At 40.6% G+C, this 14,012-nt stretch overlaps 1 protein-coding gene across 1 annotated transcript in view; it reads right to left on the bottom strand.

Annotated features, from left to right (window-relative positions):
* Window positions 1–14,012, bottom strand: part of PRTG (protogenin) — a 90,512-nt gene that overhangs the window by 12,653 nt on the left and 63,847 nt on the right. Inside the window, 4 exon segments of the mRNA XM_055793827.1 lie at window positions 330–500; window positions 1,274–1,401; window positions 3,326–3,512; window positions 4,058–4,153. Coding sequence (XP_055649802.1) covers window positions 330–500; window positions 1,274–1,401; window positions 3,326–3,512; window positions 4,058–4,153 — 582 coding nt within the window.

Genomic DNA, 14,012 nt, shown 5'->3' with positions numbered 1-14,012 from the left:
GTGCGTTTACAGAACGAAACCGTCACAATCATGGTTGCAACAGAACTAAGATGGATATAATTGGATTTGCAAGACATTTTGGTTCACATGCACACACCGAGCTCCAAAGCAACACAGACAGCCCCTCTCCCCTCACCTTCTGAGCATTAACTGGTTTTTAATACATTTTCATCACAACCATGGGAATAATTCTAAACTAATTATAACCTTCACATGAACTTTTCGATGAATTTCTTTCTTATCATAGTCCAAGGGAGCTGAAAGCAACAAAGCATCTTATAAGTAACATCGTTGTTGGTGCAGTTCATAGGTTTATGATTTTAGTTTACCTTCTCTGTGCAACACTTGCCATTCCCCAGCAATCCAAGACTTCCTGGATGCATACAGGATAGTATAGCGTGTAACAACTGTTTCAGGACCATCAGGTGGCTTCCAGGAAACCAAAGCAGTATTATCCTCTATCAAAGTCACCTTCACTCCTACTGGAGGGCCAGATGGTGCTGTGAGAACAGTAACACAATGTTATTAGGCTAACCTAATTTACATGCAATTAAATTGCTCAGAAAGAAACTGATGTGCAGACCTAATGGCTACTGCTACATCCCAGATAAACAACATATAAACAAGCACGTACTGCTCCTCAGGAGAAACACTCCTGTTAACTGTGAGCTGGTCAGTCGCTTAGATTTTGTAAAAGCAAATTTCATATTTTTCCTTCAACTCCAGAAGGAAACAGATACTGACAAAAAAAACCCCCAAAACAACCCACATCATCACCCTCTGAACAGATACATCCCAAACATTGCAATGTTGAGAACACGAGAGTGAAGTTTTTGATTTTCATTGACCAAGCTGACAGAAAAGCAAACCAGCAGCTATGCCAGTAGATGTGTAATATTTTTACAGTTTCTAAAAGATCTGGGTTTTAAAACATATTTTCATGCCTATGAATCAGCCATGCCTCTTCAATACATATTTTAAAGTTTTTATTCAAGTTATTTCCATTCAGTGGCTGCTAACTATACGTGTACCATGTTTTATATAGAAATCACTGCTGGTTTTAGGTAGATTTTGAAAAAGAATTTCACAGTTCCAAAACAAGGACTTTCCTGACAGCATTTTTCTCTCTCTCACCAACAAAAGCAGTATCTGTATCTCAGAGGAAAGTGTTCTTTCTCCTACAGACAGATTAATATTAATAAGCAATTGTTCAGGCCATTTGGTTTACAGAGCTTTCTTTTTAGAACCATGCGGTCCTCTCCTGGTGCCTTACCTTCTGGAAGGGTGGTATGGTAGACTACTGGACTCCAGGGACTGGAGAGCTGGTCCACATGCAGCCGAACTGCAAATTCATACATGGTTTTTGGCTCAAGACCTTGAACTAACATATGAGTCTCTGATCTGTACCGATGGAGGAATAAAGTCAATTAAACAGCAGCAGCTGACTTGAAGATCCCAAACTCAAATGATATCTCTTAGTCACTGTAAGTAGATTCTCACTATCAGTTCAACACAAGATAAACCAGTTCATGTCCAGAAACCTGGTCCATCTGTGCTGTCTACCTGACCCTGGAGCTCTCTGGAGGATATTTCCATCCAAAAGGAAAATAACAGAGTAAAAGGAAGGTTACAGGGCAGAGGGAAAGGGAAGGGTAAAAAAAGACCTAGAAAAACATGTTTACTTAAATTATACTTTACATGTGAGATCACCTTTGGATTTGTACCTATTTTGCTGTATGAAGAAAAAACCCAAAAGCAGAACAAAAAGCTACAATCTTCTTCATGATAATACACAATTAACTCTTCCAGTGTTATGGCATCCAGACATGATACTGCCTGGTGTCGGTTGACTTTAGCTCAAGTTTTTACAAAGATTGTATGGACAGCTGATGCACAAGCAAGTCCAAGAATAGTACTGCCCAGATCACCAGCAGGTATCCCAAACGCAGCTCTTTCCACATCTGTCCACAGGACACTGCACTTCAAGCTGGAGTAATGTGATTACAACCAGCACCACAGCTGAAGAGGCACACGCTGCTGGCTCCATCAGCTGTTCCCGGACCAGAGAAGAGACACAGGCTATGTGTGCAACTTCCACTGATGGCCTCTATCACCTCAGGTTTAGGGGATCTCTGTAAAATATGAATGTTCCCTACTTGTCTTGTAGTCATACTTGGTAATTTATCAATTGTAAAATTGATTATATTAATTGTAATATTGCAGTTCACTATTTGTGATCAAAGTCAGCTGCAGACATTCCGCTTTTATTTTGATTCTGGGGGCAGGGGGAAAATCTTTCATATACACCAGGGCTAAAACTGGGTGATAATACCCAAGTTGAGATTAAATCTCAATTTAAAATGGTGTTAATCTACAAATATTGCTTTACTAAATCTCATTTAGTATTTTCATCTTCCATACTGCAAAGGCAGTCACCAGTATTTGCGGTAGTCTCATCCTAGCACAAAAGGCAGCATTTGTTACTATGCTCCATACTGCACACTGAGAATTTTACATGGTGATTATACTGTGTCTAATCGTTAAGTCAGGAGTTAGACAGCGGGGGATGTGTTCTTTGAAGAGAAAGCCATCAATATTAGGGTGGAAACTCTTTTAAGACAGCATTTTTCTTACTCAGAAAGCTTGAGTAAACCCAGGTGTTGAGGGAGCTACACACGCGTGGATTCCCTCAACAGCACCACGGCCCCAGCACAGCACACAGTGGACCAAGGTCTTCTGCTCCTGTCCCACCTGGGCAGAGAGCTGACCACCAAGCCCAGGCCGATGATCTTCCCTGATCTGCCATTCTGTGGCTCACGCATTGCTTCTCTGAAAAGCAACCTGGAGTTCCTACTCAGCTTTCTCCTGGCAGGGTGCCGCGCACTCAGGAATGTGGCATTCTCACAGTAACATGCTCAACCTCTCAAAAATCAAAAATTCTTGTTTCCAGTCTTAAAATCAGACACTGGACTAAGTCCCACCTCTGCCCGGACAAGCTACCTATAAAATAGGTATTCTCTTTTGTTTGGTTGAAGAAGAGCTTAAAATTAAAATCAACTTAGACAGCTAAAGCGCCATTAAAAATTCAAAAGCTCGCCCAGGGATCCAGCACAAGGATCACAGGTAGAAAATTAAGCTGTTCTATGAACACATCTTAAACAACCCAAGAAACAGAACTAGCAGCCACTGGGCAAAACACACAGTCCTCTAAGGGAGGTAAAAGTTGTTACAGTAAAAGGCAATTAAGAGAGGGCAAGAAGAGTAGAAACTGAGTGGAAGGATCTAGAAATGGGAAACCAAGACTGATTAGTAGTGCTGCACTTACGTTTGAAGGTAGAGAACCAGAGAAGCATTCTGCAGCCCCACTGGGTTGCAGCGGATTGTGTAGTTGACGACTTGCGCCGAGGTAAAGGCAGGCTTTCCCCAGTGAAGGTAGATAGAAGACGAAGTGTTAGCTTTGGCATAGAGGTGGTGAGGAGGCGGTGGTGGTGGCACCATGCGATCACGGACAGCTGTTTAAAACAAAAAAAGGAGCATGAATTATTCAATGAACTGTATACAGATACTGGCAAGATTAAGAGACAGATCTGAGCACACAGCTTTAGATTCAAATCTGCCCCGACCCAGCCCTAGCTGGTATTCAAACCCAGCAATCTGGTCCAAGCTATCAGAGATCCCTCCTAACCCAATACCTGTCACATATTACTTCTGTAGTCCCTCTTGTTTAGTCAAAACCAAAGTCGAAGTTATAAACAGAGACTAGGGAGAGGGATAATCATAAAGTATGTGATATGCCACTGGTTAGATGATACAGACAATCCAGCAGGGCAGGAAAAAGTGCTTGATAGCTATCTTGTTTCCTGAGCTGCAGTTCATGAACACAGGAGACTGTCTCAGTTGCAGGATGGCTAGGACAGTACTTGTCGCAGATACGATCTTTTTGGTTCTCTGTTTTACACTGAATTAATTGATTATTTATAGGTTAAAAACACAGAGCTGCTGAGACTTTGAAACAGCTCAGCTCTTAATAAATTCTTCATGTACCTACAACACTTACAGACACATCCCGGAGTGCTGACTGTTTGATCTGCCTGGTAACCTTCCTCCATACTGTTATATGCCAGCAGCCTTACATGATATTTTCTTCTAGGATCTGCACAAGGAGAAAATGAATTAATAGACTCAAGTAAAAAAATATGGATTTGCAAGTTTGGTTCAAAACTTGCCCGCTACCATTAGCGGGCTGCTGAACGGGCTGGATGCCTGGAAGCCTGTCTTTTCTCCAGTCCTATGAATTTCCCTGAATCTTTGCCCAGAATCAGACACACAACTGCCAGTCTTGCTTCCAATAGCCTGATACAGAAGTTTGTAACAGGAATCGGTGGCAGTAAGATAAATATCACATTTCTAGCTGTAACAAAATCACACCTTCACAGCTACAGAGCTAGATTTAATAGTATGATTCAGCATATTGAAAGTGCTTTCAGTCTATAACAAAGATTTGTTAAAACAAACAGCATGTGGTCTACGAAACCAGTATTTATTTCTGGGTAAGCAGGCTGTAATGAAGCAGGGCAATCAAAGCACACGCAGGAAGACAGGACCCAGCAAAGAAGTGGGAAATGTTTTGGTTCCAGGTTCTGAGAGGAGATATACTGTGAAACAACAGTGATTGTTAATAATGCCTTTGACTAACAACTTCTGCTTCCATATGTTTTCTTGAAAGCTGGTTCTGGCATCCTTAGAGGGTCACTGTTCCCAGCTTGAAGGGTCTCCCTGTTTCCCATTCTCTGGCCATGTCTTTGGGTAGCTGTACCGCAGTTTGCTGCTTCTCTCAGTTCTGTTAATTATACACTGGCCTTGATCCACATGAAGTGAAAAATTACTACAGAGAAATGAGTTAGAAAGGGCCCTTGAGCTTTGTGTACGTGGGGTGGCGTGGGGCACCCGAAGAGCTACATCAGTACTGGGGTGAAGTTTAGCTGAACCCAGAAATGCTCGTATGTACTAGCAGCACATGCTACCACCTTTACAGTCGTATGGAAGGGATTCGTTGCACTTACCATTGCAAGGGAGCGGGCTGCAGGGAAGCAGTGCAGCTAGTACATACGAGCATTTCTGGGTTCAGCTAAACTTCACCCCAGTACTGATGTAGCTCTTCGGATATTCTCCTCTTCCATTGTCATGAACCTGCTTTTTTCTGTTAAAATTTTCAGAAGGGTCAGATTTCTGTAACTGTGCTGTGCTGGTTTATTTCTTTTTCCCTTGCCCCAAAATACCATCATATTATCCCTTCTCAAAATAAGCTCTCCTCTTTTTCATTTTAGCTGAGATTTGACACGGCCGTTCATGAAATAAACAGGAACACAAATCCCTGACATTTCTTCCCCACTAACAGGACTGTTGTTTACATCAGATTGTCAGCTCCCTCTGCAGTCTCTGCACCAGCAATACAACCGTAACAACTCGAATTGATGTTTCCAGCATAGTCATTTCATAATCACACATTTTGTAAAATCTTTTCGTGTTTATTTTGAAACAGACAACCTTTTCATGCTGTAGTTACCCGACATCAGCTTCAAATGAGGTATCGCTAGGTAGAGTTTATATCTCTATGTACTTTCTAAAAAAAAGTCTATTTTACCAAAATCTAGATATACATGTAAAAAAACCCAGGTTCTTAAATTTGGATTGAAGTATTTCTTTGATGTGTTTAACACTAACGGTAGACTAGGCAAGAGAAACCCATTCCCATTTTTCATATAGACTTTAACATCACAAGTAGACAACCTAAATAACAAAATGTTGAAAAATGAGGGTTGTTTTAAACTGGAGTAAAATTCTCATTTCCTTTGGAGTTTTTTTCACTTTACAGTATCACTTTAACAACAGATGACATCAGTTGTTCCCAGCCCACAAATTGCAAACAGAGAAAAAGAGATGGACACAAACACACTGAACAACCATGTGAAAAGCATGTGAATAGAAGAATATAGGGAATGTTAATATTGAAAATTCAGAAAGACAGTAAGATATTATATGTAAACCATTGCAATCCCTTTAAAATTTATAAAAAAAAAAAAAAAGACGTGAAGGGAAGGCACATCTAAAAACACTGAGCCCAACCAGAAAGATAACTGCCCTTAGAAAGTACAAAGTAATTTGAATACATCAAAATCAAGTTATGGTGACTTGTTGAGGCAAATTATAGCATACACGTCAGAAAATCATGACAGGCATAACATATTTAGCATGTAACTGAAATATTCAAAAACAAAGCCAAAATTTAAAAACAGAGGCAATCAAGACACGGTTAAGATCACTAGGAAGATTATTTGGAGATTGTGATAATAATTGCCTCTCCTGTCCATTCTTAGAAAAAATCTTGAATCCGGGTACTATTTAACAGACCCTTGAAGACATTCCACATAAACCGGCAGCATCCAGCCGGCCAAGTGTCACAGTCCATCTTTTTCTTTACAAGTTCCTGCAGAAGAGACCCCTGCTGCATTTCCGCACGGCACAGGATGACAGACACGACAATTTATCATGCTGCCGAGCACCTTCAAAAACTCTGTGCCCTTTGAAAGTGGTCACCCAGAACCGATCATCTTCACTGTGAAATGAAGAATAGCTAAGGTCTAGTGCCCTGCTGAGCTGAATGAGGAGCCTGTGAGGTCTGTTTATCCTCATTGCCTTCCCGCCCCCCCCGCCCCCCCCCCCCAACCTGAATTCCTCATTAACACTTGATTGGGGAGGAGAGGAAGAATAATGGGATGTGGAAGAAAGGCAAAAACGTAACTCCCACGAAAAAAAAATCTAATATCTTTGAGGAAAACACATTTTTTTAATCTTATTTTTAAGTACATTTAACACTCTACCTTTAAAAAAAGCAGGATACTGAATACTATTCATCTTACTCTTGTATAATGAAAGAAGTTTCAAAAAGAATTATCTTCATATAGAAAAACCTGTATAAAAATACAGTCTCTCAACTAGTCTCTACATTCTACAGAACAAGGTTGTTTCCACTTCAGAACATCGCGGTTCAATTGCTAGCAAGCCTAGTTCAACCCAAAAGCGATGTCAGAATTTTGAAGCTGTCACACAGTACTGCTTCTGTGGTTGAAAACCCATTTGCTGGTATCTCTTAATTGAGATACACCGGCGTAGAAAAGTCTAAATGTTATAGCAAACTAAAAATGAGAATACAGAAGAATTTTAAAGACTGCGTACTGAGCAGCAAAAGAAATTGATTGGAAACTTGCTTCACAGATTACACAGTATATATGTATATGATGTACAACATCTGTCAAGATGAATTCCAAGTGCCTGCTGAGAGGCTGTTCCATGCTGATGATAGCTACACCACATGCCAAACAAGTTAACCAAAGACCTGCCTCCAGTTCCAACAGCATGCTATTTGTTTTATGAAGTGGTGTTTAGAATATTTTTAACAATTTTTAGTTTTGTTTACAGGCTTATGATATGATTTACTCCTCAGTGGCAGTCCCAGTACAAACTTGGCATAAACACTTCCATCTAGCAGTTCATCAGCTGGATCAAACACTCCAAGCCAGACATATCTTCAGAGAGAAAATGAACTTCAGGAGAGCTTTCTTATCTTTAAGCAGCACAGGTATCCTGAATAGTTTACATATAAATCATTGATAAAAGATTGGGGATAGCACGACCACCTGCAGGGCTGACAGTCTCAGATTTAATGTATGCCATCCATGTGCATGATACAGCAACAGGAGGCTGGAGAAGCTCAGAAAACAGGGAAGCGAGCATCGAGGCCATCGGTTACGCTTGTAACAGACCCAGAAGTAACCTATCTTTCCACAGAAAATCACTGATATTCAGAAGCAAATTATGTGCAGCTATTTACACAACCCATTCAACCCCTAAATTCAGTTTAAGTAAAAAAATAAAAAACTCACAGCAAGATTTCACCTCTGCATTTTCAAACTTTCTCTGAACACCGAAACATTTCAATTAATTCTCTTGCAGTTACCAGCATTTGTGTAGTGGTTGAAGGCTTGTTCCCAGACCTAAGGTGAACAGGAACAATTCTGTAGCCTATTTACCAACTGGTTGAATATCTTAAAGGTAGCTTGTTTCTGTGCAATATGGTTTGGTTTGGCTTTTTTTTTAGTGCTGCTGGCAATTAGGTTGTTGTAAAATTAAGTGTCACAGCACCTACAGTATTGTTATTACTTAAATCAGCTGGTAGGAAGGATGCAAAAACTACACTGTACAAATCAAGAGGCCGGCACTGATGTTGATATAAACATGCTAAAGCTAATTCTTAAGTTTTATTACAAGAGTGCCTCTGGAGCACACAGAGATGGTCTTAAAAAACATTATAGGCTGGATGTGATAAGCTGGCACAGCTTCACACCGCACAATGGATCTGCCTCACACACCCTTTTTTATAAAACCAAAACCTGACAGTATTAAAACCACACGAATAACAACAGTTCAACCAGAGAGATAAATTTCACCACTGGTAATAAAACTCCTATAAAATAAGAGGAGGAAAAAGCTAAATACGCCTTAAATTGATTAATTTCAACTTATCAAAACAGATACCGGTTTGCAATTTGTGTAGGATCAGCCTAATTTTCCTATGGCAGTTTTTGTAGGTAAGGTCACTGCTCCCTGGCTGTTCTCTGGAATCCCATAACCCGTCATTCATTCTCCCATAAAAACCTGCAGTGAGCCCGGCAGATCCAACCCTGGCAGGTCTTTCAGCAGCAAGACACATGGGGGAGCCTTCTCTTTGTTTTATGAGGCTATGAATAGGTTCTACACCTTATAGTAAAACTATGGCAAAGCTAAATACCGCAAGTATGAGCAAAATTATGAGCGATCATTTAAAAGATGGGTTGTAACTTGGAAAAAACATTAACCATTACAGTAGCTGAAGCTTGGTATGAGTTCATATTTACTTGTGTATTTTCCTGCCTTACTACATCCCCAAGGTATAATCTTAGATATTTTGTTCAGCTTCTCAGAAAGGCGATAGGAAGCTCATAGCAGTTATGGCTGTTAATGCTGTAAAAACAGATTCTTCAAGAAAAATACCACAGTGCACTCAGATGTTCCAACTCTGTTTTTGTGACAAGTAATTTCATTTCCCAGCATGGAGGGAGAACCACATCTTATCTGTCTGGACACAAGAAACAGAAGAACTGCAAAAATATCATGAAGAATTGAGACTTGATTTATTAACAGTTCTATTGCTCTGGAATTCATTGCAATATCCACGTTTTGTTGCACCAGCTCAGAGTTACTTGATATTCTTTACTACTGCCATCAGCCTCGCTTCTATGTAAATGTTCCACTTCTCTTTCAGTAAGGGGAGAAGTTGCTACTACAAAGCAGCTGTTGGCCAGAAATACTCTTATTTTACCATTTTATTTTCCAAAACTTGAAAATTTTAGTGTGTTCAAATTATATATATATTTATTGGTTAAACGTGGATTAAACATACAGAGCCCAGGTTTCAAAGCTTAGGAAAAAATAAATGTTCTAGTAAATACATACATGTGGTAGGCAAAAGCAAGTACAGAGCTGACATCATCTCGTGCCAGAACTAGTTTTGGTGTATGCTGATGTATTCCACGGAATCCCAAGAACTCAAACTGAGTTCTTCAGTTCTTCTAGAACATTGAGACAACTACACAGAACCACATAAAACAATCTGGCCTTGTTCCACAACAAAATAAATGGTGCTTCTGTCGACCCTTACTGGCCTCTGAAATACATGCACTGAGAACCTACGTTTTGCCGGGAGGACTGCTGCAGCAGCTACCATTACTTGGAGGATGGGAAGAAGAAGGGCCGGGGGGGTGGGGGGGAAGTCCTCCGTTTTGAAGACATTTCCCTAGTGACAAAGGTGACATGGGGAGAGGAAGGAACATCTCTCCACCCAACGTGGGTTAGTTCCATCTGGTAGAGTTATACCTCATTACTGCCAGATGGTGTCCTCATGCACTTCCAATGAACACAGCTGGAAAAACTAGAGGCATCAAAAGATTAAATGCCTGCGTTAGCAGTTAAACAACTCAAAACAAAAATGTGCTTCTCATCACTTTGCAGCTGGTGAAGTACTTTTTAATGCAACTATCTCGTTCTTAAATTACCAAGATTGCACAGACTGAGCTTTTAGGAAAAGTTACTAAGAACAATAAAGTTGCTTCCGTATTCACAATGGAACAAAATTTCCATTCTCAATACTTCCTATTACATAATCAAAACCCTCTAAGCTTAAAGCAGCACGACATTAACAACAAGCCAATGAGAAGTCCTAATCCATACATAATTCCATCCTCCCTTCTCAAAAGAATACATAGAAATGCGAATGTCCTGATTACATTTGAACATTATCTTCAAATCAGTTTTCTGCAAAAGACCAAACTGTGTTTATCCCATTCAGATTTTGCTAATTTGTCTTCATGCGATTCTTCCATTCCAGGTAAATTCAGAGCACCAAAGGTAAGTGTAAAGCCTGTAACAGCAGGTTCCATGACCACACTGCACACACGGGACACTCCGGCTGTTCATTCAGCTGAAGCTTACGTTGAATACAAAACGAAGAGTCCTAAATCAAGAGTGTTACAGAGCCCTGTTTGCCGATACCAACACAGCCAAAATTTTGGCTTTCTGGCAAATGCTTCGTAGCAAGCATCTGTTTACAGGCTCCTTAGCCAAGGTTACAAAAGAGTGTAATATTGCAACCCCTAAAAGCCCTGTCATTGTCTCCTTCAGCTGCTGCATGTTTGTGAAGCTTCGAAGGCCTTGAAAGGAGCCAGAGCAGAGCCAACAGGTCAGGGCTAGATAAAATTAAGAAAGAATCCGAGGTCAGACCATGAAAGAACTTTTTTTTTCTTCCCACCCCTCCAGAACAGCAAGTCCACCTCCAGCCGCCTTTCATTCAGTCCTGATAAGAAGAGACAGCACTCCACAATCTGGATTTCAGACTTTTTAAGTCCTCTTTGGGGAGAGGAAAAGATAAGGAAGCCCACAGAAAATGGACATTTTACTATCATTTACTGTTGACTCATTAATCTGGATACTGAACATGCTTTCATAGCTGTTTTGACCATCCCTGTTCTTAGCACTCTGAAAGGAAAATATTGATAGAAATAAAGTATTGGAAGCTTTGTTGTTTCTAAAAGAATTAGGATTGCACAGAATTTCTAGGAAAAACAAAACAAAAAAAAACCAAAACAAGACATTTCAGTGGCTTGATATTCTGAGTCAAGTTCAGCAACTAGAAACCTAGAAATAACTTCTTAAGCTACATCCAATACGGTGGTTGGAACAGCTGGGGAAGGGGATAAGGAAAATATTTCCGTTTTCTTCTAGCTTACACAAAATTTTAAATAATACTTTTTTCCTTTCAATTAAAGGTACCAAAACCACACCACACTCAGAAGGCTGGAAAAAATGGTTGTTCAAAGGACAAAACTTCTGTGGCCAAATGTCCATTTTTAATTTAATCTTTTGTAGGGCTGGATTTTTTGTGTAACCTACAGGTCCATTGTTGGATAGTGGTCCGGCTGGATAGCTCATTGGTCTGGTTTGCCAGGGTGACTGCGCTGCCCTCAAGCCCGTCCCTTCAACACAATAAACTCCAGATAATTATTCAAAGAAGAGGCCAGCAGCATGGGCTGCTCTGACATCGGGTCATGGCCTTTGACATCGAATCTGGGGCTAGCCAAAGTCTGCTCCAAGCAACAGAGGTCCAGGGGAATTATTAAGGGGGAAGGGTGGGAAAGGAAGAGCACTGAGAAATACTATCCTTAAAAATGTACTTTTGAAGCAAAGTAATGTAAATACAGCAGAAACTTATTAGGAAAATAAGCAAATATATTTCAAATATACTAGACGAAAAGGACAGAGAGAAGCGCATCAAGCCAAACAGTAACATAAAGCCGGGAAGCAGGAGGATGATACAGATTCAGGTCTGTTCCTCTCAAAAGCAGGTATACCCTCCAAGATTCTCAGTACTGGATTTTTTTTTTTTTTCTAAAAAAACGCCCTTTTACTTTGCTTGAGTGCATATGACTAAGCAAATAAACACAGTTTAGCAATCCTGTTCTACTCTGGCTTGTAAAATATTGTCAAGACTCTTGGTATGTAATTTCTAAGCATTACTACTAGCTTCAGATAATATTTAATTACTTCTGTTTTTAAAGGAGTTGGAATGGTAATTAATCACCCATTTTAAATAACAACTTTTTAATATCAGATTAAAAGAGTTTGAGAGGTTACAAATCGCCAGCGTTTTACATCTCATGGCTTCTTTTCCAATTTAAAAGTAACTTTAAATAGAGTTAGACGGAACAAAGACTGCCTGTGATACTCGTGTTTTCCTTTGCAAACCAAATAACTGAAGTAGAAACTAAGCAATTTGTTCTTTGTACAACACTGTAAAAGTTTATTTTGGTAGAAACTTGAACATATGACATATGTGAATTGATCCAGCTAAACGGTCTGGCTTTCAACGGCTTTGGATGACTCTCGCTTATTTGTCTAAATCTGAAAAGGGTCTGTATCCCTTTTGTAGCTCTGCCTGTCCCCTCCGAGGGCCCCAGGACAAATAACACCTCACACCCCCTTGCAGTAAAAACATCACCTCTCCTACTGCCCACCATCAGCAATAGCAGCTTTATACAAAAAAAGGGCGGGGAGAGGGCTAGAGGGGCAGGATGAATTGCCAGCATACAGCATTTTGGCCTTTTGGAGACTAGGGAAACAAGGGAATTATCTATATGTCTCAATCTTTTTACAAGAAGTGAATAAAATCTGAAGGATTTTAAGTTTGCTAGACTGCCTTCTGGGCATAGAACACCGCCGCTACGCCTGCGACGTTTTCCATCCATCCCTATGTTTCTCTTGCGCTTTAGAAGAACTGTTAAATTGCACAAGCAAAAAGCTATCTTCCAGTATTATTCTAACAACACACTCTAAAACTAGCAGACACCCTTCTGTTAACTAGCCTGGCTCACCGTTTTCAAAGTGAGCCCTCAAAAGCTAACTTGAAAGCAATACCAGAGGCCTGGACAAACACCTCATTTTGATCTTTTGTGCTCGTCTTTTCTTCTGAGAGACCTTTTCTTTTGTTGCTGCCCAGTGGAAAGCACATAGCTCATTGGTCCTGCTTTGAAAGATGAGAGCACTGCCCCTCAGTCCACCCCTCAGAGCACAATCACTTTAATGGAATTATGTAGAGAGGCCATCTCTGGAAGAAGAAAGGGAGGGCGAGGGGGGAGGGAGAGAGTGTCCAAGGAGCCAGCAGAGCCTTAATTACCCCCAGTTACTAACACACATATGTCCACTGAGCATTCATGCAGTGGTCCAAATAGGATGTGCTACCCCGTACAACAGGTTCCCTTACATATAGCAACTGACCCATACACAAGTGATAGAAAACAGTGAATCAAACAGTAGAAGGTCGGGGGGGGGGGGGGGGGGGGGAACCAAAAACAAGAAACCCCACCAAACTACACAAATGCTGCTAAAAGCACACCTCAAATCAGCAGTGTGCTATACAAGGGTCTGTTCCCTAAGATGGATGAGACTGAAGAGATGACCACCCCAGTGAAGACCAGCGTTTTGGGGTTGCAGATCAGAAGGAAGTCTGGACCATTTGCCTGACCTTCACGCTAAGAGGAGTGCTTCCAGAAAACGCATCTAAACACAATGCAGTAACTGTAACAAGTCTGGTTTAACATCTCTTTAGGTACCAAGCTCCACTATACATGGGCACTGACATCCTCCATCACCTTACAAACGACACATTTTTACACAATGACAAAGGCAATCTGTTCACAGCATCCAAACTTTCCCCTGAAGCTATGAAATAAATTTTCTTTCAGAACCAACATTTTCTGCTGCTCTGTCATGGACTCTCCATGCCATTTTGACCCTTTTGTGCAGCAAAATGAAAACACTATCTATCATTACTTGCACCACAGCGACTTTCCAGGAGGTGCACA

Source organism: Falco peregrinus, chromosome 1, assembly GCF_023634155.1.
Source record: "Falco peregrinus isolate bFalPer1 chromosome 1, bFalPer1.pri, whole genome shotgun sequence".
Lineage (NCBI taxonomy): Eukaryota > Metazoa > Chordata > Aves > Falconiformes > Falconidae > Falco > Falco peregrinus.
Note: the sequence above shows the minus strand (reverse complement) of the source record. Positions and strands in the feature narration are given on the sequence as shown.